The following is a 25,403-nucleotide window of genomic DNA, read 5'->3' as shown; positions in this document are numbered from 1 at the left end:
TAATTTTACAGTGTTTTTGGACCAAACCCCCCACCCCCCCAAAAACCAGGTTGGCCACATGATACCAACCCCTTGTAATGGAATGGCCTCAAGTTGCCATCCCCTGTAGTGCATCCATGTGAAGTGAGCATTCGTGTGCCTGTATGTGTGTGTGATGTGTAACGGAGTGTGGGTGTGTTTTCCACCCTGTCCTCCTGGTCTGGTGTTGTTTCTCAGTAAGTGGGGCGTGCCCAAACATGAGCCTGCACTGCCAAGACTGGCTCACATTCCAGTCTGAGTGTGTGTGTTAGAGCATGTACTCACGCTACCCCTGAAAGCTACAGAAATGTACATTTCAAAAACTATCTATTCTTGTGTCTTTGTGATGATTAGATCACAACTCTGTGTGTGTGTGTGTTTTACTGTACACATTCGATAATAACACTAAAAGGCCTTTTATCTTTACAACTCACCTGGCCTGAAAAACCTGTCTGTCTGTCTGCGGTAGGCTAAGATTACAGAGTATGTAGAGTTGATCAAACCAGAGCTTAAGTGTCTGTCCATACAGGCAGAATACTTAATTTTTAAAAATTAAACTAGGCCAGTCAGTTGAGAACAAATTCTTATTTACAATGAAGGCCTACACTATACACACACACACACACACACTGATAAACATACACACAGGCCCTGTGCTACTGGAACCAGTATATCATTAGACAGATGGCCTCAGCTACAACCCAAAAGTGAAACCTAGGCACACGACTTGTTTTTTTCTGTAACAGATCCTGCCTCCCTTCTTACTGTAAACACACACACACACACACACACCAGAATTCCCGTTAGGAAAATGAAATGTGGTGCCGAACATTTGATCGGCAGCATTTTAATTTAATGGACATTTGAGAAATTTACCTGACCCATATGCATTGGGTGCGTAACCTGATTAGGGTACCCACCCACAGTGCTCAGGGTGACAGAAATCACATGTAGATTATGGCTAGACCTGTTCATCTTAACAGAACATGCAAGTCGAGGATACAATGGTGTGTGTCCTTACCGAATTCCGATGCGCACTTTGAAGATGTTAGAAGTTATTTACTTTTCCTGTGCCAAGACAAGTAACAAACAGCAAAATCACTAGTCACTATGTCAATCTATTGCCCATAGCAGAAAAGTTGACCTATTCTATTGGTCAGCTTGTCGTACTGTGCGAGAAAGAAATAGCCAATTCCAAACAGACTCTGGGACAGTTGTGGGACGATAGTCATAATTCATGCAACCTCTTAAAAAAAAAAAAAAATGCAATGAATCTGATGTAATAGACCTGAAAGTTTTGCTTAAAATGTTGATAAACTATTATTTCTCCACATAAAGCGCAGCAATGTGCACCCTAGGCAGCGCACCCTAGGCAGCGCACCCTAGGCAGCGCACCCTAGGCAAGGCACCCTAGGCAAGGCACCCTAGGCAAGGCACCCTAGGCAAGGCACCCTAGGCAAGGCACCCTAGGCAAGGCACCCTAGGCAAGGCACCCTAGGCAAGGCACAACGTGCGAATGTTGGTTCCATAATGCAATTAGCAGGAAAACACTTGTCAAAAGCGCATTATACATGTCAGCTGTTTCCAAGGACAGTGATGAAAATCAGTTAGAAATTAAGATAGAGGTGAGATCTAAAGATGCAGAAATAAGCATGGATTGCGGCTTTGGCTACTGGACAACGAAATAAAGTTTATTTGAAAACAAATGAGAGAAATAGGCTACTGGTTTCAATGGCATTTGGAAGTCTTTATAAAATAATTGCCTCCATATTTCTATGGTCGGGTTTGACTTTGAAGCAAGGTAAGACATGCCTCATAATGACGTAAAACATTCAGGCTTCAAACAATTAATTATACTGTATGTTTCCAAAATACATACGGCCTCCAGCTCATTGCAAAGTGGTGTGATGCACTGAAGCCTGCATACATCCACTTGAATGGTGAATGGGAAGCAGGCTTTAATTACCAGTTGAAATGTTTTTAAAATCGCGGCTATCAAAACTTAACACACAATTGCATTTAGAATTGTTACACAATGATTGGGCTTATAAAAATCAAGTTTCACTCCAGCAGCCAACGAATGAGCTGTTTGAGAAGCTGTAGCAACAGCAGCAGGAGCTCTCACGCTGTCCTGACAGATTTCCGCTCATAACCTCTATATGCAGTGCACTACAAAAATTAACCTATAGACCGATAAGCATATGACCAGTCAAATGCATTTCCATCGACTGGTATTTCAATCAATGAATAGGTTAAAAAACATTATTTAGCAAAGGGATTTTTTTTCTTTCCCGGACAATTGGCCGGTGGCAGTTTTATTGATCAGATTTTAATTTTTTTTTTGGACAAAAGCCTGCTATTACCAGCTGAAGTTAACCCTGACACACACCCACACACAGAGAGTTATAAACACAAATTGTTACATCTCAGACTGACTTCCCGGCTGTCGATGCCCCAGAATTTTTTAAATCCATCAGAACATTTAGCTTAAAATGTTAAAATATTAGGCTATTTCTTCACATTATGAGCGCAGGAATGTGCAAAACGGCAGTAGGCTATAAGCGTGAATGTTCCAAAATGCTATTAGCGGGAAAACACTACTCTTCAAATCTCCAAAGCGCACCGCAATTGCGAGATGAAAATATCCTTTCGAAATTTAGAAAAGGTCTAAAAATGCAACAACTAGCATGGGTTTTTAATATGACTAGGATTGTGTCTGTGGCTGTCATTGTGTCTGACAAATGAGGAAGTTTTTATAAAAGAATCCCCTTACACTCCTATGGTCGGAACACAGTAAGACATGCCTCATTGTCATAAAGTGTATCTCTTGTCGTGATGTGTGTTTTGTCCTTTTGGTAGGCCGTCATTGTAAATAAGAATTTGTTCTTAACCGACTTGCCTATTTAAATAAAAAGGTTAAATAAAAAAAGTATTGACAGATGTGCCATATAGCAATAGAGTTGGGAAGAGATTTTCGATGTACCGATTCCATGGCATATGGTTTATGAACTGATACACAAAACGACACTGTATTCAAAACTAGAGTTAACTTTAAAATTATTATACAAAATTCATGCAACGAATGCAGCTTGTTTTTGGTCACAGGTTCAGGAATGGCTGAAGAATTGCAACATTTAAGCCAATTCTGCAAATAGCACTGCTAGGCGATTTAAAAAGTTAGTCAAATTGATCAATAATATAATAACTCTTTGCAAAAATGTTTCTTTAATTTACAATCTTTAGAAACTATGAGAATAGAAAGGTTCAGAACTTTTGTGAAACATCACAGCACACTTGAAATATATATATGGCAAACAAATCAAAACTGGATGATGTTCAGAAATAGATGGGAGGGGTTGAAAGTAGCTGGATGGGACTAAAAACAAATCAAAAATAACTATTGTAAAATTGATATAGTATGAATAAGATGGAAGTAGAAGCCTAAGTGTTGTTTACTCCAATTGGGGGAGGGGTGGCCCTTAACAAGATGGCGCCGACAGATAGGGAAGCTCCTAAGCAACCTTACAAGCATTTCGCTACACCCGCAATAACATCTGGTAAACGTGAATGTGACCAATAAAATTGGATTTGGTAGGGTTAGGGGAAAACAATATATAACCAGTCAAAAGTTGACACACCTACAGATTCAAGAGCTTTTCTTTATTTTTCCTATTATTCTACAATGTAGAATAATAGTGAAGACATCAAAAATATGAAATTACACATGGAATCATATAGTAACCAAAATATATTTTATATTTGAGATTCTTCAAAGTAGCCACCCTTTGCATTGATGACAGCTTGGCACACTTGGCATTCTATCAATCAGCTTCATGAGGTCGTCACCTGGAATGCATTTCAATTAACCGGTCTGCCTTGTTAAATGTGGAATTTCTTTCCTTCTTAACGCGTTTGAACCAATCCGTTGTGCCGTGATAAGGTATGGGTGGTATACAGAAAATAGCCCTATTTGGTAAAAGACCAAGTCCATATTATGGCAAGAAGAGCTCAAATAAGCACAGGGAAATTACAGTCCATCATTACTTTAAGACATGAAGGCCAGTCAATGAGGACAATTTCAAGAACTTTGAAAGTTTCTTCAAATGCAGTCGCAAAAACCATCAAGCGCTATGATGAAACTGACTCATGAGGACCGCCACAGGAAAGGAAGACCCAGACTTATGGCGGCAGGTAGCTTAGTGGTTAGAGCATTGGGCCAGTAACCAAAAGATTGCTAGATTGAATCCCCGAGCTGACAAGGTAAACATCAGTCGTTCTGCCCCTGAACAAGGCAGTTAACCCACTGTTCCCCGGTAGATCATCATTGTACATAAGAATGGGTTCTTAACTGACTTGCCTAGTTAAACAAAGGTAAAAAAAGTTACCTCTGCTGCAGAGGATTAGTTATTTAGAGTTAACTGCACCTCAGAAGCTGCCCAAATAAAAGCATCAGAGTTCAAGAAACAGACTGAACAGAACTGTTCAGAGGAGACTTCATGGTCAAATTTCTGCAAAGAAACCACTACTAAAGGACACCAATAATAATAAGAAACTTGCTTGGCCCAAGAAACATGAGCAATGGACATTAATGAGTCCAAATATGAGATTTTTGGTTCCAACCGCAGTGTCTTTGTGAGACACATTAGGTGAAAGGATGATCTCCGCATGTGTGGTTCCCACCATGAAGCATGGAGGTGGTAACACTGTCAGTGATTTATTTAGAATTCAGCAAGGCTACCACAGCATTCTGCAGCAATATGCCATCCCACCTGGTTTGCCCTTAGTGGGACTATCATTTGTTTTTCAACAAAACGAAATTTCAGGCCTGACACTGACTTATATAGCTCATTGGCATCCTGTAAATCTGGCTGTCACTGCTGTATTGCTGCCATGTCACTTTTATGTCAGTGTTAGTGTTGAATGCAGCCGGTACAGGGCTTTTGAGTGAGTGTGTGCTGTACCTGTAAGCAGATCAGCATTCCAGCACAAATCATACTCGATCTCACCAACAAACAGCTCACCAATACTAAAGTATTTTTCTATCTATAGCTTGTTCTCCATGTTATGGTGAGCAAACCTGTGCTATTTGGGATGTGAATTCGATTCGTTCCGACATTTCTTAATTTATTTTTTTACTTTTTGGATTGTGTGCATTGCTTGTATTGCTAGGTATTACTGCACTGTTGGAGCTAGAAACTCAAGCATTTCACAGCACCTGCGATAACGTCTGCAAATCTGTGTACGCAAACTTTGACTTAATGTTATCAGCATTCATTTCCATGACCCCAAAAATTATCATGGCTCTTCCTTGTTCCTCTGCAGCAGACAGAGTGAGCATTACATCGAACACAATAAAAAATTACAGTACCGATTCGCAATACACAGAATCATGATAAAACCTCAATACATATCGCAGCTGTACCTAAGTATCTTGATAATATTGTATCGTGAGGTCCCTAGCAATTCCCAGCCCTAGTGTGTGTGTTAGGAAAGACCAGGTGTCAATAGAGGAGAGCTGAGGTCGGCACAGCTAACAGACTGACGCACGTGCAGCTTGAGCATCCGACACACACACCAACCTCACACACATGCAGAGAGAGCCATTGAGAGACAAGGGAGGAAGCAGCCGCAAGTCTCTGGTCTCTACTCAGTTTCACTTTCACTTCAGCCAGTCTGATGAGTCTGTGTGCATCTGTGCATGCGTGTGTGTGTGTACTGACCAGCTGGAACTCCCTGCGTCTGTCGTAGGCGTGTTGTATGGCAACGTCAGCCCACAGGGCCTGGATGGAGGGCAGGTACTTGAGGAACACGCTTGTCTCCACCTGGCCGTGCACCATCATCGAAGATCGTGTGTCAAATGACATCACATTGTCTCCGTGCAGCTGGTTGTCAGAGGAACCCCAGGGGATCTGAAGCTTCTCCCGTGCATCCACCAACACACGCACACCTGAAGGGGATAGATAGGGTTTAGAGTTAAACACACACAGGGGTCTGTGGCCCACAACCCTATCTGACAAGTATCAGAAGGAAACAAGGCTGATTTAAAAGAAGTCTTTATGTTCGAGGATATAAAACCACAGTTAGATAGTTTGGTCACTCTGGAGGCATGTTACACCACTGTTCAAACGAAACTGAAAAAAACCCTCAAAGAATAACGTTAGAGGAGTTGAATTTTAGAGCTGGCAGCAGGAAGTCATATTTTCTCAAGTATATCTGATTTAGTTAGCCAGTTATAAGAAAAATGGCCATTTCTACATTAGAAACGGCGATACTCACACACTAGTCGATAGTCACCAACACGGGCGTTCCTCCACTAAACGGGGAATTTGTATTTCTGAAGCTAAACCCCATACAGTAACAGTTAGCTAGCTAATCTGCTGCTAACTTCGGATAGCAGCTCCACTTATAAACATAATGGAAACTTTGCCAAAAAGTTTTCACCACTCAAGTGGAACGTTAAGAATGTTAATGTAGCTTTTTTTTTATTTTATTTTTAGATATAGTCCCGTAGACTTTCTCCCTAGTTACCTTTGATAACATTGCTGTAAATTATTGCCCGGAACTCTTCTCGAGCTTGCTGGTCGAAGTCCTGCCCGTGGATAATCCTCATCTGTTTGAGGAAAGTGGACTTGCCGCTCTCGCCCGCGCCCAGTAAAAGTATCTTCACTAGTCGTTTCACGTAGGTTTTGTCCCGGGAAATACTTTTGTCAATCGCCTTAGATTTCCTCAGCTGTTCCACCTCGGTGCTGGTAAGCAGGCAAGCGGGGAAGTAGTGATTTAGTACGGATCGGGTCGGCAGGAAGTCCGCCATGTTCAACCAGCTTCATCGATAAACGGGAGAGAGTTTGCGCGTTCATGTGAGGAGCGCGGAAACGCTACTGTCTACTCTACACCATAGAAATATAATGATTTCTATGTAAGTACACACTGGCTGCGTTTACACAGGCAGCTCAATTCTGATATTTTACCCAATTGTTGTAGAAAGAGCTGATCTGATTGAACAAAATACCAATACGTGGAAAAAAATCAGGGGTGTATTTATTACGTAGATTCTGTTGCAAAACGTTTAGTAACGGAAGCAAACGGAACGAAATGGGGAGGGACCTACTTAAAATGATTGAAAATGTTTGGATGAATGATTACACCGCTGTATTGGGCTGCCTGTGTTAATGTTCACACACACACACGCACACACACACACACACACACACACACACAGGACCAAGCCTTTGGGCAAGCCCCTATCTTTATATAACCGAAAAGTGTGCTTTGGATGACAGTACAGTCTACAAATCTAGCATATGCCTTTCTTGCAAAGCAAAAATCATACATTAATTTCATCACTTAACCATGTGATTATTCTTTTCATTTTGCCCTGAAAAAAACTTTTTTACATCCTCATTTAGACCACTTTTTTTATTTTACCAAAGTTGACCAAATTAAACAAAATAGCTGTTCCTAAAATTATAACATTGAAATACCTTATTATTCACATCACATCAAAGCCCTAATTTAACATTTAACAGAACAATTCAACACAGTCAAATTACAATCATGACTTGATCATGAATCATTTAGGCTCTGAGGTGTATGATCCAATGTCCCCACCTGGTGGTCACACCACACAGTTGCATAAATGCAGAGCATATCGGTTACCTTACTTCATATAGCATCCTATCGCAGACAGACAGGTGGTTCACTGGTGGGAATATAGAACCGTGCCCCGATTGGCTAATACGATCTCCCTCTCCATCCCTATCGATGCATGCTGGTCATTGTATTGATAACCTACTTGCGTATTCCTTCGCATCGAGCGTCTTCCCTTTGGCTGGAGAAATATTAGGCTACATTCATTCAGATTGTAGCCGTTATCATAGTGAATAATAGGGGAGGAAGGCAGACAACATGACCATCAGAAATGTACGGGATCATGGACAGAGGTTCCGACCGAGGATGGCATGTCTCAAAAAGGTAGGTAGGTTAGCCCAATCAGAGATCGTTATGCTACAGGGCAGATGCAGACATCTCGGCTACAGTGTGTTGCTATATTTAGTCATCAAAATATATATCGACTATTCGTCCATCACACGCTGGGCAGTGGAGTCTGATGTTTTGTATTATTATCCGGGTTGTCGACCCAGTGCACCTATATGATAATAATACATAATGATTTCAACAACAAAAAATCATAACATGCCATATTCTCCTACAGCCATTTTTTAAACTCAGCTGTTATGGATTTGTTGCCACATATCACAAAACATCATTCCCAGGAAAGCCTGTCTATATTTACAGTTAACCAGCTAGTCATGTTTAGTTGTTTCACAGGTGTCAATAAGAGTGTGAGAGAGCTAGCCTATGCCGTAAAATGAGACCACCTATCCTCAATGTGCAAAGTGTAAGTACATTACTTCCGTGAACAGCATTTCACAAACTTGTACTGTAGCTTTGGCTTTGATTGACAGTGTGTTCTCTCTACCATTGTATTGCTACTCAGTGATGAGGTCACTGAGTATTGTGTGATTAGTATTAGCACCTCCAGCAGCCAGCAGATAATCCAACCCATTTGTACTAACCGTACTGGACAGGACAAACTCTTGTTGCATTCCCAGCCAGGACCATGCTTGTTGTGCCAGCTTCTGTTACCAACAGGCTACTAAAACTGGGTTCTCTGTGTAACTTAAAGGGGAACTGCACCCGCTGATTTGACCTTGTTTTCTGGCTTGCTCCTCAAGAAATGCTGACGGCCATGACATAAACCAAACATGAGTTGACTTGGGGATGTGGTATGATGTGGGTGTTTCTTGGGTGTGTCCTTGCAACCAGCAAATACAATAAAATTGTATTAGACACATACACATATTTAGTAGATGTTTTATTGCGGGTTTAGCGAAATGCTTGTGTTCCTAGCAGTGGAGTAATATCTAACGATACACAACAATACATAGAAATCTAAAAGTAAAAGAATGGAATTATGAAATATAGATACAGTTGAAGTCGGAAGTTTACATACACTTAGGTTGGAGTCATTAAAACTCAATTTCGCAATTTCCAAACTCCTGAATGTACCACGTTCATCTGTACAAACAATAGTATTCAAGTATAAACACCATGGGACTATTAGGGACTATTAAACACCATGGGACTATTAGGGACTATTAAACACCATGGGACTATTAGGGACTATTAAACACCATGGGACTATTAGGGACTATTAAACACCATGGGACTATTAGGGACTATTAAACACCATGGGACTATTAGGAACTATTAAACACCATGGGACTATTAGGAACTATTAAACACCATGGTACTATTATGTACACCATCTTAAAATAAATTGATGATCTAACATGGGACTATTAGGGACTATTAAACTATTAAACACCATGGGACTATTAGGGGGACTATTAAACACCATGGGACTATTAGGGACTATTAAACACACATGGGACTATTAGGGACTTTAAACTGGGACTATTAGGAACTATTAAACACCATGGGACTCTATTAAACATGGAATTAGTGAACTATTAAACACCATGGAACAAACTATTAAACACCATGACTATTAGGGACTATTAAACACCATGGGACTAAACTGGGACTATTAAACACCATGGGACTATTTGGGACTATTAGGTGACTATTAAACACCATGGGACTATTAAACTCACTATTGGGACTATTAAACACCATGGGAATTTCCAAACTATTAAACACCATGGGACTATTATATTAGGTTATTAAACACATGGGACTATTAGGAACTATTAAACACCATGGGACTAGACTATTAAACACCATGGGACTATTAGGGACTATTAAACACCATGGGACTATTAGGGACTATTAAACACCATGGGACTATTATTCTGACATTTCACATTCTTAAAATAAAGTGATGATATTAAACACCTAAGACTGGGACTATTTTTAAACACCATGTGTCAGGAATTGTAAATGTATTTGGCTAAGGTGTATGTTAACCTCCGACTTGAACTGTATATTAGGTTGAGCAGTGTCGGAGTCCGGAGTACAATTAAGTGATAATTCCCGATAAGCCGGTGTTTGGAGGATATATTGGCACGGGTGTTTGACCCGAGACGAAGTTGAAGGCCGGCAAAACTTTTTTGGTTACTACCTGATTCCATATGTGTTATTTCATAGTTTTGATGTCTTAGTAATAGTAAATAATAGTAATAGTAAAATAATAGTAAATAGTTAATAGTAAAATAAAGAAAAACCCTTGAATGAGTAGGTGTGTCCAAACTTTTGACTGGTACTGAATGTATGTATGTATGTATGTATGTATGTATGTATGTATGTATGTATGTATGTATGTATGTATGTATGTATGTATGTATGTATGTGTGTGTGTGTGTGTGTGTGTGTGTGTGTGTGTGTGTGTGTGTGTGTGTGTGTGTGTGTGTGTGTGTGTGTGTGTATATATGTGATGGGATATACAGCCATTATGGACAGTATGTGGATAGAATATATTGTATATCTGAAGAATACTTAGGATATAATAGTATATGTGCAGCAATAGTTGAATAGGATGGCCTTGACGAGAATACAGTATAGATATGAACTGGGTAAAACAATATGTAAACTATATTGAAGTGACCAGTGTTCCATATCTATGTACAGCCTCTAAGGTGAAGGGTTGAATAGCTGGGTGGTAGCCGGCTAGTGACAGTGACTAAGTTCAGGGCAGGGTACTGGGGGTAGGCTGGCTAGTGATGGCTATTTAATAGTCTGATGGCCTTGTGAGAGAAGCTGTTTTTCTGTCTTGGTCCCAGCTTTGATGCACCTGTACTGACCACGCCTTCTAGATGATAGCGGGGTGAACAGGCCGTGGCTCGGGTGGCTGAGGTCCTTAATGATCTTCTTGGCCTTCCTGTGACACCGGGTGCTGTAGATGTCCTGGAGGGCAGTCAGTGTGCCCCAGGTGATGTGTTGGGCAGACCGTACCACCCTATGGAGAGCCCTGCGGTGCAGTTGCCGTACCAGGTCGGTGATACAGCCCGACAGGATGCTCCAAATGGTGCATCTGTAAAAGTTTGTAAGGGTCTTTATTTCTTCACCCTCCTGAGGTTGAAGAGGCACTGATGGGGGCGTGCTCCCTCTGCTGTCAACTGAGGTCCATGATCAGCTCCTTCGTTTTGTTGACGTTGAGGTAGAGGTTATTTTCCTGGCACCACTCCACCAGGGCCCTCACCTCTGTCTTGTCGTTGTTGGTAATCCGGCCTACCATTGTTGTATCGTCTGCAAACCTGATGATTGAGTTAGAGGTGTGTGTGGCCACATGGTCATGGGTGAACAGGGAGTACATGAGGGGGCTGAGCACGCACCCTTGTGGGGTTTCCAGTTTGCACAAGGTCCAGTGTAGTTCCTTTTAAGAGACACGCCCATCTGTCAGAACCTTTCCCACAACTGTTTCCCTACTCAATCACTACAAACAAACCCCCTGATTAATACAATTAGTGGGGTGGTTAAACTGTGTATTGTTCTGTATTTTGATGTAAGTGGTACAGAATCTGATTCCGCCGACATGTGCTCCCTCCATCAATATACCGGAAGCCGTCATAAGGTGTATCATCCAGTGCGTGAAGCCCTGACCTGCCTTCCTTTTGGGCAATTATGTGTGAAACACATCTCACTGTCCTAGAAATGCCCCAGACATGATGAAAACGAGACTGGATTCCCCCAGGATGAAATGTCCCTTTAATAGTAATAGTTCTATTTAAAAGTAATAGGATTCTATAGATGTAATTCTATGCATATGGATCTGACCTGTCTCATTATCATAGTATCCTGTTGACTTCCTGTCCTATTGTCATGGTAACCTGTTTTCTTGACAACCCGTTGTCTCAGTGATCCGCCTCTGTAGTGGTGAATATCTGTTGTCTTTATGACCTGTTTTCCTGCTGTCTGCAAGGTGGAGTCTGTGATGCTGGAGATGCAGGATCCAAAGACTGGAGTCAAGTCACAACCCCAGAGACTGGTTATCACTACTATACCTCACGCTATCACAGGTAAACACACACAAAGAAGCAAACAGAAAAAAACTCTCAGATAGTGGCTGCCATAGGTTAGGTAACTCCTACAGACCCCGGGACCTTTTTTCCCCAAGTCTTGAGCTCAAGATTATATCGCATTGACAACCTCTGATCGAGAAGGTGAGAGGGGGGGGGGGGGGCATAGGGAGACAGGGAGGTAGTGAGAGTAGGAGGAAGTGCAGTAAGGAGAGAAAGATGAGAGAGAGATGGCTAAAGAACCTATTGTATACCTACTGAGTTTTAATGATACAACTTCATCTTTGTCCGTTTCTGATAAAATCATCCTTGATTACAGACACTGTAACAGCATGTCGTCTGGGATTGGTAAAACATAGAATAGCATAGCATAGATTGTACAACGGGTGGGCCGGGACTATCTCTTGGAAGATGCTGTATGTCAATCATTATTTGAATATGTTGGTAACCTGTTGTATAAAAATGCTAATGGCCACACAGCCGGTGTTTGAAGGATATATTGGCATAGTTTGCCAGTGCTCGACTTCGTCTTGGGCCTAACACGCATGCCAATATATCCTCCAAAAAGTGGCTTCGAGGGCATTCTCACTTTAATTAAATAGCTTACTGGAATAATTTCCAATATCCCTATAGAGAAATGTAATAACATTTAATAAAATAATAGCCGTCTCCTCCTCTCCTCTCCTCTCATATTGACTGTCACAGCAGTTGTTTCTCTGAGGCAGGCGTCTGGCATTTATATATCACCCCTCTCTCCTCTCCACAGCCCCTTTTGATTTCAGAGTTACTGTAACGATGTGCGCTGAGAGTCCGGAAGCAAGTTCAGGGAGGGAATACATTTAATAAATGAAAAAAAAAACGTAACACTGACAGCGCACTGACCTGAAACAAATAGACACAATGACAACTGGGGAAGCAGACTGGTGACCTAGAGGCAGGAGAGGGAGCACACGTGACAGTTAAACCAATGAGTCTTGATGTCATACATGTGATGTTATATTTCTACAATAGCTGTTTGTTGTCACCTTCTCAGGTGAGGACATTGTGGCATGGCTGACCAACTGCTACAGTATAGAGGCAGAAGGTAAAAGAGCTTTCGTCTCAGACACACACACACACACACACACACACACACACACACACACACACACACACACACACACACACACACACACACACACGGCATGGCTGACCAACTGCTACAGTATAGAGGCAGAAGGTAAAACACACACACACACACACACGCTTCACACACACACACACTTTCGTCTCAGACACACACACACACACACACACACACACACACACACACACACACACACACACACACACACACACACACACACACACACACACACACACACACACACACACACACACACACACACACACACACACACACACACACACACACACACACACACACACACACACAGAGCTGTCTGGTATTATGGTTCCTGAACACCCACCCCTTTTCTCTATTTCTCTCCCTTTCTCTTCTTCTTCCCCCTCTCTCTGTGTAGAGGCGTGGGCTCTGGGCACCATGTTGGTGGCATTTGGGTACATCTACCCCCTCCAGGATCATAAGCGACTAGTCATCAAACCAGACGCGTCTCTCTACCGCTTTCAGGTAACAATGACAACACCTCATGAATCTTAAGCTTAACCAACCCCCTTAAGCCTAACTCTATGCCAAACCTCTGTGCTTTTTGTCTTTTCTCAGACACCATACTTCTGGCCAGCCCAGCAGTGGCCTGTAGAGGACACAGACTATGGTGAGATGCACACAGAACAAGACAAAACAGAGTTAAAGTTTTCTTTATTTTTAGGTCATCTACATTGCGGACAAATACGTTTAAGTCCAAAAAATTACAAAATAAAATGAAAATCATGTTTATTTCACAGCAATATACCTGGCTAAGAGAAACATCCGCAAGAAAGGAATACTGGCGCTGTATGAACAGGTGAGAGACATTCACACGTGCACGCAGGCACACACATCTATCTAATGTGGAAGTGGTAACACACTACTCTGTTGTCTTCAGGTGCAGTATAACAGTCTTCACAAGTGGATGAATTATAAGTGGGACTTCATTGTGATGCAGGCTAAAGAACAGTACAGGTTAGTCTGGCAGAAATAGACTACACTGTCATATATATATATATTTTTTTTAATTTAACCTTTATTTAACTAGGCAAGTCAGTTAAGAACAAATTCTTATTTTCAATGACGGCCTAGGAACAATCATCCACAGATGGACTGTGTACTTGGGAAATTTGACTGTTTTGTGTGTGTATGTGTGCAGGGCGGGGAAGGAGAGGAAGAAGCCGGATCGCGTGGTGTTTGACTGCCAGGAGAGAGCCTACTGGGTGGTACACAGACCTCCGGTGAGACACACACACTAGTGATGTGTGTGTTGACTCATAACCCAATGCCTCCGCGTTTATATCTGCAGGTTTAGGGTCATGAAATATTGTGTGGATTAAGTGCGGGAGGGTGGCGGGCAGGTTGAATAAAGAGAAAACGCTGCTTTAAAATGTAATAAATATATCATTATTTTGCAATTAATATCTATAGGCTACATAGAGGTTTTTCTTTATTTTTTTAAATTTATCTGACGTTAGTGTACAAGCCTAAGCTTCAGGTCTTATCTGTAGTGCAACAAATACACGCCAGAGTTTAATTCAATAATAAAAGTGCTTTGAAATGGAGAGCTGAAAATAAAGAGAAGGGAGGGCCCTTCAGTATGTTATGTGTGACGATTGTGAGGTGCTGTACAAATTTGACAGTCACAAGATGGGGCACGTCAAGGGAAATGTGGTGTTCAGATGGGTTAAATGGAATAGTAACTGAAATCTGGACGCTGACTGTAGTTCTATAACCTCTAATGTAATATTAACTACTGCAGAATTATGCATTTCTCGCAGTAAAATGATACACCAAATGTACATTTTGACTCGGGAACAGGAGTGGAGAAATAGGATTTATTTCTTTCAGCATCTTGAGAGAATGTAAGTGCGCGATAGGGACCGTCTGTAAAGGCGCTATCTTTATCAGCGTCATAAAAGCCGATAGTATTTCAACCGCATAAAATATGCATCCAAGCCGAAGTCGTTTTAATTCCCTTAAAACCATGATGTTGTTTGGTCCAAAAAAATGGTTGAGTTATTGCATTTTCTCCTGGGTCCCTTAACGTCTTTGCTATGCAAGAGAAGCAGAGATGAAAGAGAGAACTTTAAAGATCGATTTGAAGTATTAACTCTATCGATGTAGGCCATTTTCTGATGAGCAAGGGAATATTTAGTCTTCTAGGGCAACAAGTAATGACAGAAGAAAAGCTGCATGTGTTTAATTACACGCAAGGTCACTATGGGGCGATAACTTGAACCTGCGTTCCATGTAGACAGATATATTATCAGAAACACTATTCTTGTACTGTGACTGCTGACAGGTGAATATATCTCCAGGTGAGATGATGTGTTTCTCTGCAGGGAGGAGCTCTGGCCTTTCACGACTGGATAGACAGGCTACTAACGAAGCATCATGGGTAGAGAGTGATGCATCCTGGGTAGTCTCATGGGGGGGCAGTGGGGTTGGGTTCCTAGCTTATTCCTCTGATATCAATCACAAACCAAAACATGAAAATATCGAATCATACCGTGCACATTACTTAATATTTTGTCTGTCTGTCTGTAGCCAGGGACCGTCAGTGCAATGGACTACGGACTTGAACGCATGGTAGACCCCAACACAGAGGAGGTAACAGGTTAGTCCCGCTGTTTGTGTGTATGGATTAGCCTGCTCATGTGGGGGTATATTGTAGCCACAGTATCATTGTCTGTGTGACCTAGCAAGGACAAGGTGGTATTCAATCTGCTTATATTTGATAAGAGGATTTCTACCTTGGTAATCTGACACTAAATACAGGTACATACCCCTCTTCCTGACCCCCCCTTTCCCATTACTGTAGTCTCTGTTAACCAATCACATCACATCTGTTCCCTCTGTTAGCCAATCACATAACAGATTTAGTTTTATTTCTGTTTGAATTCATCAATATTATGTTCCCCCCCTCTCTTTTTCTGTCTGTAGGTTTTCTTCAATGCCTCTCTTACAGTCGTAACTTTGAAGAATACTTCTACACACACAGACAGACGCGCACAATAAATGCAAAGTTTACTGCAGCTGTCCATTCTGCTGTTATATATTACCAAATCATTGCTTTATTTCCCAGAAACAAACTTCAGACTTCTTCAGAAGAATTGTGAGAAACAACTTTTAACATCCTAAAATAATTAGCATATAACATTTACCCTAAATGTACATATGAACAATTCCTCCTTCCTTTTGGCTATGTTGATGAATATTCCTTTTCCCCTGTTTCCTGTAGATGATTTTTACGCAGCAGTCCATCATGAGGCCGAGGGTCAAGTCATCAGTGTCTATCGGAGCGTATGTCACTATAGTTTAGATGTCACCACGTTTGACAATCCATCACACCTAGGGTTAAAAGCTGAAATCCTATACGATGACCATGCGATTAATGGTGATCAACTAGGTGCTAAAAAGCATAATTCTCCATTCTCTCCAACATAGCAGTTGTTTTTTGTGTTTGTTTTCTTTTTTCTCCAGTCTTGTGAAGTACTCTGTCACCTATAATAAGCACGACCCTTTCCTAGCCCCCTGTCTCCCTAGCAACCCCTGGGTAACTGATGATGTCACCTACTGGTTTCTCAACATGGCGAAGTGAGTCTGACCCCTAACTGTTCAGCTTACTATCCCTGTCCTACCTGTCATTGTAGAATGTATTATTTGAACTGATATCAAAACATGGACGTTCATATGTGTGTGTGTGTGTCAGTGTGGGAATTCCTACTAAGATGCGTGTGGAGAGGTGGACCTTCAGTTTTGGGGAGCTGCTCTCTGACCCTCGAGGCAGAGATGACTTCAGACTCTTCCTCAAGAAGGAGTTCAGCGGTACGTTGATACAGCGTAACGGCAACATTGGGGAAACATTACAACAATGGTGGTATGATATTATGTCTTCGTCCATTTCTTGGGAGATTGATTCTTGACTCAACAAGACTAACATGGTTAAATAAATAAAAAACAATAACAATTTTTTGACATGATTTTAGGCAGGCATGTACCTGTCCCATTTTACACCCAACAGTCTGGGTCTTTTCAAGGTGCCTCTGCTTGTTCTATTAGGGGATTTGACATTATACAACAAACATTTGACTGGCTGGTTTATTGATTAGTTAATGGATTGATTTATTGACAGGTGAGAACCTGGCGTTCTGGGAGGCATGTGAGGATCTGAAGTGGGGAACAGCCGCTACCATGAATGACAAGGCCCAGCAGGTCTACAAGTAAAGAGAAACATAACCCCACACACTTGGGACTGAGCTGTTACCACATCTGTGTTTGGGTCTACCATATGTAATCCATTGCACTGACGGTCCCTGGCTACGGACAGACAAAACATTAAGTCATGTGCACGGTATGATTTGATATGATTTGAGGTCATGTTGTTTTGGTTTGTGATTGGTATAAGACAGGAATAAGCTAGTCCCCCAACCCCACTGCCCCCCATGAGACTACCCAGGATGCATCACTCTCTACCCATGATGCTTCGTTAGTAGCCTGTCTGTCCAGTCGGAGTGAAAGGCCAGAGCTCCTCCCTGCAGAGAAACACATCATCTCACCTGGAGATATATTCACTTGTCAGCAGTCACAGTACAGGAATAGTGTTTCTGATAATATATCTGTCTACATGGAACGCAAGTTCAAGTACAAGTTTTATCGCCCCCATAGGTTTAGTTTGCAGACAGGATGAACATACAACACAGCAGTGTTGTAGTACTCATGACTGGTCTTGGGTCAGGTCTCGAGACTACATATTGAGTGTCTCGGTCTTGTCTCCGTGTCGGATACATTTGGGCTCGGTCTTGACTCGGTCTCGGACAGTGAGGACTCGTCATTTCTTCCCGAGACCAGCTGAGACCAGCGGATTAAAACTTATCAGCTTCCATTCAGTCAGCGCATAAAAACACTTCGCCAGGCCAAATATACAGAATATACTCCTTTTTTGAGACGTTAATACATTATCTGAACAGTCTTTAAATCTATTATAGACATGTTTGCTCAGTGGTGACCCTATAGGACCTTCAGTGTGTGACAGGTTAGTACAGTGAACCTATATGTCTTCAATGTGTGACAGGTTAGTATAGTGGTGAACCTATAGGTCTTCAGTGTGTGACAGGTTAGTATAGTGGTGAACCTATAGGTCTTCAGTGTGTGACAGGTTAGTACAGTGTTGAACCTATAGGTCTTCAGTGTGTGAACCTATAGGCCTTCAGTGTGTGAACCTATAGGCCTTCAGTGTGTGAACCCTATAGGCCTTCAGTGTGTGACAGGTTAGTAAACCTATAGGCCTTCAGTGTGTGAACAGTGAACTATAGGCCTTCAGTGTGTGAACCTATAGGCCTTCAGTGTGTGACAGGTTAGTACAGTGGTGAACCTATAGGTCTTCAGTGTGTGAACAGGTTAGTACAGTGGTGAACCTATAGGTCTTCAGTGTGTGACAGGTTAGTACAGTGGTGAACCTATAGGTCTTCAGTGTGTGACAGGTTAGTACAGTGGTGAACCTATAGGTCTTCAGTGTGTGACAGGTTAGTACAGTGGTGAACCTATAGGTCTTCAGTGTGTGACAGGTTAGTACAGTGGTGAACAGTGAACCTATAGGCCTTCAGTGTGTGACAGGTTAGTACAGTGTTGAACCTATAGGTCTTCAGTGTGTGACAGGTTAGTACAGTGGTGAACCTGTAGGTCTTCAGTGTGTGACAGGTTAGTACAGTGGTGAACCTATAGGTCTTCAGTGTGTGACAGGTTAGTACAGTGGTGAACCTATAGGTCTTCAGTGTGTGACAGGTTAGTACAGTGGTGAACCTATAGGTCTTCAGTGTGTGACAGGTTAGTACAGGGGTGAACCTATAGGTCTTCAGTATGTGACAGGTTAGTACAGTGGTGAACCTATAGGTCTTCAGTGTGTGACAGGTTAGTACAGGGGTGAACCTATAGGTCTTCAGTATGTGACAGGTTAGTATAGTGGTGAACCTATAGGTCTTCAGTATGTGACAGGTTAGTACAGTGGTGAACCTATAGGTCTTCAGTATGTGACAGGTTAGTATAGTGGTGAACCTATAGGTCTTCAGTATGTGACAGGTTAGTACAGTGGTGAACCTATAGGTCTTCAGTATGTGACAGGTTAGTATAGTGGTGAACCTATAGGTCTTCAGTGTGTGACAGGTTAGTACAGGGGTGAACCTATAGGTCTTCAGTATGTGACAGGTTAGTACAGTGGTGAACCTATAGGTCTTCAGTGTGTGACAGGTTAGTACTGTGGTGAACCTATATAGGTCTTCAGTGTGTGACAGGTTAGTACAGTGGTGAACCTATAGGTCTTCAGTGTAACAGGTTAGTACAGTGGTGAACCTATAGGGCCTTCAGTGTGTGACAGGTTAGTACAGTGGTGAACCTATAGACCTTCAGTGTAACAGGTTAGTACAGTGGTGAACCTATAGGTCTTCAGTGTGTGACAGGTTAGTACAGTGGTGAACCTATAGGTCTTCAGTGTGACAGGTTAGTACAGTGGTGAACCTATAGGTCTTCAGTGTGTGACAGGTTAGTACAGTGGTGAACCTATAGTCCTTCAGTGTGTGACAGGTTAGTACAGTGGTGAACCTATAGGCCTTCAGTGTATGACAGGTTAGTACAGTGGTGAACCTACAGGCCTTCAGTGTGTGACAGGTTAGTACAGTGGTGAACCTATAGGTCTTCAGTGGTGAACCTATAGATCTTCAGTGTGTGACAGTTTAGTACAGTGGTGAACCTATAGGTCTTCAGTGGTGAACCTATAGATCTTCAGTGTGTGACAGTTTAGTACAGTGGTGAACCTATAGGTCTTCAGTGTGACAGGTTAGTACAGTGGTGAACCTATAGTCCTTCAGTGTGTGACAGGTTAGTACAGTGGTGAACCTATAGGTCTTCAGTGTGACAGGTTAGTATAGTGGTGAACCTATAGGTCTTCAGTGTGACAGGTTAGTATAGTGGTGAACCTATAGGTCTTCAGTGTGTGACAGGTTAGTACAGTGGTGAACCTATAGGTCTTCAGTGTGTGACAGGTTAGTACAGTGGTGAACCTATAGGTCTTCAGTGTGTTACATGTTAGTACAGTGTTGAACCTATAGGCCTTCAGTGCCTTCAGTGTCTGAAAGGACAGCAACCGTAATACCAACACATACACATTAACCATGTCTCTGGTTAGGACTTTCCTGACGCGTGGCGCCCCCCGGTGGATCAACATTGATGGGAAGACCATGGAGGTGACAGTTAAAGGGTTGAAACACCCTCACAGATACGTACTTGATGCAGCTCAGACACACATCTTCATGCTGATGAAGAAGGTCAGTTTCACCACACTAATACTACAGGCCCTCTGTCTGCTGTAACTGGAAAATCATACACAAAATGGCTGCCATGATGTAACATGGCTGCCATGATGTGACTTATTTTGGAGTAAAACTTTCAATACTTGTACAGGAGGTATCTAAGTGTGTGTGTGTGTGTGTGTGTGTGTGTGTGTGTGTGTGTGTGTGTGTGTGTGTGTGTGTTATAGGACTCTTTTGGGCGGTACCTGAAGTCTCCAGTGTTTAAGGACACTCAGAAGAGGGCCATCTGTCCTGACCAACACATGTTCAGGTCAGTGCTATGTGTGTGTGAGAGAGTGTGATCAGTACAGTGGAACATATTGTCTGCACTGGTGTGAGTACTGTAAAACTTCAATTAAACGCAGTTTCAAATAAACGCTGGGTCTAAATGAATTGTTTTGACGTTTCCATTAATTACCATGAATTGTTTATGAGGCTTAATGTTTCATTTGTTACATTAAATAATTCAGTAATGACAATTATGTAAACATCTGTTTTTATTGCCAGTAAGAAAATACTAGCCATTGGCTGCTAACAGCTGAGATCTGCTTGCTAACTGGAAGGCACAAAAACAGTCAACAACTTCTGGATTCCTTACCCCAGATATTGGCCGATCACCCTCTAGTGGTGAAAAGTAATAACTGTCGAAAATGCGCAGTCAAAAATGAGAATAATTATTCTGTCAAGGAAAAGTCATTCTTTTTTATTTGAGGCATACTAAGACAAAATAAATGTGACACGGTGTGTAAACCATAATACATTAGTGCAGGAAATGAAGAAATTGATTGAAATGCTGAAATTAAACAATTAAATATGCAAATGAGCAAAAACTGTGTGCATTAAGGAAATAGATGCCTGGCTCAAATTGAAGCCTGCCTCGAGGCACGTGTTACAAATAAACTCACAGGCTATTAACTAAAGTTTTACGGTATCTCCCTCAACACCTCTTTCCCCTCTATCTCTAAGAGATAATTAGTGTGTAATTGTAAGGACATGTACAACTCTCTCTCCCCCTCCTCAACTCTCTCCCTCCCCCATCCCTTTTCCAGTGTGCCCCAGTTGGAGGCCAATGCGAGGAAGCGTCGACCCAGCATCAGTCCCATCATCGTCCGCCAGCTGGAGCAGGAGGAGAGAGCCAGGATGGCCACCAGTGGCCCTGTGGACATCACACAGGTCATGAGCAAACTCAGCAACAAGGGCAAGGAGGTGCCCCCGTCCAAGAAATAGACCATAGACACACTCACATGCATAGACATGAATACACACACTTCTATAAGCACAAACACACACACACACACACACACATACACAGAATACACACACACACACACACACACACACACACACACACGCACACACACATACACAGAATACACACCAGCTGAAAGCTAAGCAATGTAGTTGCTACCTTTTACATATAGCTTGGAGTACAGCAAAGTTGACAAATAGTGAGCATTTGAAATAAAATGTACTATTTTGAATTTATATCAACTGTATGCTGCCATGGCCAGTGTAGCATACATACATCAGACAAAACAGCTGGGAGAGTCTATCTCCTCCAGTTATGTCTATCAGTCTGACTGTCATTAGAACGCAATACTACCACAGACACAAAGGTTTAAAAGCATTGAATGTTTCAAGTTATTAAGTGTTTTAGTCTTGATGGTATGCCTCACTCACTGAGCAGTATCACCTGTATCTCATTTTCTCTCACCTGTCATCAGCATGTTCTACCTATAGGGACACATCTGTGTCATTCCACCAATAGAGTGGCTTTTATGTCCCTCATACATTATGTGTGTACATTTTGATAAAACATTCCATTTAACAGTTGGATCACATACATCTACGTTCTGACTTACACGACATGACCTAAAGTGGCCTGAATCGCAGTCTGCGTTCCAATTCATCCCAAAGGTGTTCGGTGGGGTTGAGGTCAGGGCTCTGTGCAGGCCAGTCAAGTTCTTCCACACCGATCTCAACAAACCATTTCTGCTTGGACCTCACTTTGTGCACCAGGGCATTGTCATGCTGAAACAGGAAAGGGCCTTCCCCAAACTGTTGCCACAAAGTTGGAAGCACAGAATCATCTAGAATGTCATTGTATGTTGTAGCATTACGATTTATCTTCACTGCAACTATGTGGCCTAGCCTGAACCATGAAAAACAGCCCCAGACCATTATTCCTCATCCACCAAACTGTACAGTTTGCACTATGCATTGGCGCAGATAGTGTTCTCCTGGCATCCGCCAAACCCAAATTAGTTCGTCGGACTACCAGATGGTGAAGTGTGATTCATCACTCCAGAGAACCTGTTTCCACTGCTCCAGAGTCCAATGGCGGGGAGCTTTACTCCACTCCAGCCGGCGCTTGGCATTGCGCATGGTGATCTTAGGCTTGTGTGCGGCTGCTCGGCCATAAACCCATTTCCAGACAAACAGTTGCTGACGTTGCTTCCAGAGGCAGTTTGTAACTCGATAGTGAGTGATTTTCTTTACGCGCCACGTACCTCAGCACTCGCCAGTCCCGTTCTAGCTTGTGTGACCTACCACTTTGCGGCTTAGCCGTTGTTGCTCCTAGATGTTTCCACGTCACAATAACAGCACTTACAGTTGACCTGGGCAGCTCAAGCAGGGCAGAAATTTGATGAATTGACTTGTTGGAAAGGTGGCATCCTATGATGGTGCCACTTTGAAAGTCACTGAGCTCTTCAGTAAGGCCATTCTACTGCCAAAGTTTGTCTATGGAGATTGCATGGCTGTGTGCTCGGTTTTGTACACTTTTCACCAACGGCTGTGGCTGAAATAGCCGAATCCACAAATTTGAAGAGCTGTCCATACTTTTGTAAATATAGCAGTGTTGTGTTCGAGACCACATAAAGCGAGAACGATTCAAGACCAAGACTGGATGGGCGGCGAGTCCAATTCAAGACCATGATTGTAATTTTGTCAAATCACCACCATAATAAGACTGATTTGATAATGAGTTAAAAATGGCTGCATAGGACCTTTAAGCTTGTATTTAATTGCTCCTCACCACAACAAACTTCTGATTACTTTCAGTTACACACTGTCACAAGGGGAGCTATGGATGATTTAAGATGAAATCGACAAACCTGTCACGGTCAACCTTGTCAATTTTCACTTTTCTAGTCATTTTTCTTAATTTGACCTCTTGAGATGGGGAAACAATTACACTACCCTAAAGGTGCCCTATTTGTGGAATGACACATACTGTATGTTGCATGTCATTATTGTAACTTCCATCCAATAAAGAGTCTATGTCCAGGACATCTGTCTGTCATCTCATCTTCACTGTGTCATCCAGTCACTGTGCCCATCTCTGTCAATTAGTCCATAATGCCATAACAGAAGTCAAAGATAACTCACAGTATTTTCTGTCCGAGGGCCAGACCAGTCCATGCTGCCTTCATTTATACCAGTGTTCAGTGTGTGGTGTATTAGTATGACCTCTCAGTGATCTTTCCCCCTTGACCTTATGTCTGAACTCTGACCTTTAACCCCTACATCTGTGTCACTTCACGGCACCCATACCCCACCTGGCGGTCTACTCTGGCCCCCCTTCTTCCTCCACCTCACCCCCTTTCCCTCTCTGCCTCCCCAACACCCCCACCTGCTCTTCACCCATCAGCGTAACCATAGATAGCACCCCCGCCTCAGAACATAGGTGGGAGGGAAGGGGGGAGGTGGGGTGGAGAGGGGATAGGCCGACATTGAGAGCCGGGGGACTGCTGTCTCTTCTCGTTCACGTATGGTTCTCTCATTGGTCCGTCTGTTGAGAGGGGTCTGTACTCCCTCCACAGTATTCCCCAGCATTATGCCAAAATGTCCTGCCCCCGCCGGGACAAGCAGCCGCGTTCAGCCTATCAACATGGAGCAGCCCAGCCAAGCCCCGCCCAGGCGCATTGCCAAGTGAGTCACAGAAGAGTAAGCTCCCACACACCTTTATAGATCCTCATCCCTTCAGTCCCTCATCCCTCTTTCCTCTCCACTTTCCTTCAGTTTTTTCCAGATCAAGGTGGACATCCCTCCAGAGTGTCGTATCTACCCCCGTTGACTCCGAGGATGAGGTGGAGAGAAGGAGGCATTGAGAGGGGGAGGGCAGGTGAAGGAGATCATCTGTCCCTGGGAAAGTCTAACACCTTATGATGGGGCCGGGTAACGCACACACACATTAACGTGCATGCGCGTGCACACACACACACACACATTAACGTGCATGCGCACACACACACACACACATTAACATGCATGCGCACACACACACACATTAACGTGCATGCGCACACACACACATTAACATGCATGCGCACACACACACACACACATTAACGTGCATGCGCACACACACACACACACACACACACACATTAACGTGCATGCGCACACACACACACACATTAACGTGCATGCGCACACACACACACACACACACATTAACGTGCATGCGCACACACACACACACACACACATTAACGTGCATGCGCACACACACACTTACATTAATGCCGACATTTCCAAAGTATAATCCGTTACAGTTACTAGTTACCTGTCCAGAATCAGTAACGTAGGATTTGGATTACTCAAATTCAGTAATGTAATCTGATTACGTAGTTATTTTGGGAATACTTTTCACTTCAGAAGCGTTAGAAGACGTGTGTCTTCATAGTGGTCTCTGACTTGTCGGACTCGCTCAGGTGGAACAATCTGAAAGTAGAAAAGTTGTTCAATGCTGAATAAAATATCACTGAGAAAACAGAAAGGTGTCAGAATGTCTTTTCATTTAAAAAGTAATCCAACAAGTAATCATCTAGTTTTTCAAAAGTATCTGTA

At 42.6% G+C, this 25,403-nt stretch overlaps 2 protein-coding genes and 2 long non-coding RNA genes across 6 annotated transcripts in view; 2 read left to right on the top strand and 2 right to left on the bottom strand.

The window, feature by feature from the left end:
• Nucleotides 1-6,989, bottom strand: part of LOC118357427 (guanine nucleotide-binding protein subunit alpha-13-like) — a 12,046-nt gene extending 5,057 nt beyond the window's left edge. The window contains exons 1-2 of the mRNA XM_035734509.2: nt 6,547-6,989; nt 5,739-5,965 (exon numbers count right to left, since the gene is read on the bottom strand). Coding sequence (XP_035590402.1) covers nt 5,739-5,965; nt 6,547-6,829 — 510 coding nt within the window. The 5' untranslated portion in view covers nt 6,830-6,989. The remainder of the gene's footprint in view (nt 1-5,738; nt 5,966-6,546) is intronic.
• On the top strand, nt 6,782-25,403 carry LOC118357428 (regulator of G-protein signaling 9-like). 3 transcript variants are annotated; one of them, XM_052478189.1, is made up of 19 exons: nt 6,782-6,934; nt 11,960-12,056; nt 13,090-13,140; nt 13,580-13,686; nt 13,780-13,831; nt 13,962-14,020; nt 14,102-14,178; nt 14,363-14,444; nt 15,754-15,816; nt 16,292-16,321; nt 16,448-16,509; nt 16,690-16,803; nt 16,919-17,034; nt 17,342-17,429; nt 20,387-20,525; nt 20,738-20,820; nt 21,599-21,722; nt 24,374-24,482; nt 24,573-25,403. In XM_052478189.1, exons 2-19 carry the CDS (start codon nt 11,972-11,974, stop codon nt 24,659-24,661), a joined length of 1,530 nt encoding a protein of 509 aa, XP_052334149.1. In that variant the 5' UTR covers nt 6,782-6,934; nt 11,960-11,971; the 3' UTR covers nt 24,662-25,403. The 3 variants fall into 3 exon arrangements, with proteins under 3 accessions (XP_052334149.1, XP_052334148.1, XP_052334150.1); XM_052478188.1 differs by lacking the exon at nt 6,782-6,934 and adding an exon at nt 7,485-7,989; XM_052478190.1 differs by lacking the exons at nt 6,782-6,934; nt 24,374-24,482; nt 24,573-25,403 and adding an exon at nt 7,554-7,989 and having other exon boundaries at nt 21,599-23,840.
• Nucleotides 17,436-19,777, top strand: LOC127911449 (uncharacterized). The gene is made up of 4 exons (XR_008078578.1): nt 17,436-18,280; nt 18,907-19,266; nt 19,604-19,643; nt 19,686-19,777. It is a non-coding gene; the product is annotated as an uncharacterized LOC127911449 (long non-coding RNA).
• Nucleotides 19,416-20,392, bottom strand: LOC127911450 (uncharacterized). The gene is made up of 3 exons (XR_008078579.1): nt 20,262-20,392; nt 19,638-19,761; nt 19,416-19,470 (listed from the first exon to the last, which is right to left on the bottom strand). It is a non-coding gene; the product is annotated as an uncharacterized LOC127911450 (long non-coding RNA).

This window comes from Oncorhynchus keta, chromosome 24 (assembly GCF_023373465.1).
Source record: "Oncorhynchus keta strain PuntledgeMale-10-30-2019 chromosome 24, Oket_V2, whole genome shotgun sequence".
NCBI lineage: Eukaryota > Metazoa > Chordata > Actinopteri > Salmoniformes > Salmonidae > Oncorhynchus > Oncorhynchus keta.
The sequence above is the reverse complement of the archived record's forward strand: the minus strand, read 5'-3'. Positions and strand labels throughout refer to the sequence as shown.

Bases quoted from the DNA above. Each gene is read 5' to 3' on its own strand.
- LOC118357428 (XM_052478188.1), top strand. From the start codon at position 7,924: ATGACCATCAGAAATGTACGGGATCATGGACAGAGGTTCCGACCGAGG. The intron at 13,687-13,779 runs GTAACAATGACA...GTCTTTTCTCAG, and splicing joins CGTCTCTCTACCGCTTTCAG to ACACCATACTTCTGGCCAGC. The intron at 13,832-13,961 runs GTGAGATGCACA...TTTATTTCACAG, and splicing joins TGTAGAGGACACAGACTATG to CAATATACCTGGCTAAGAGA.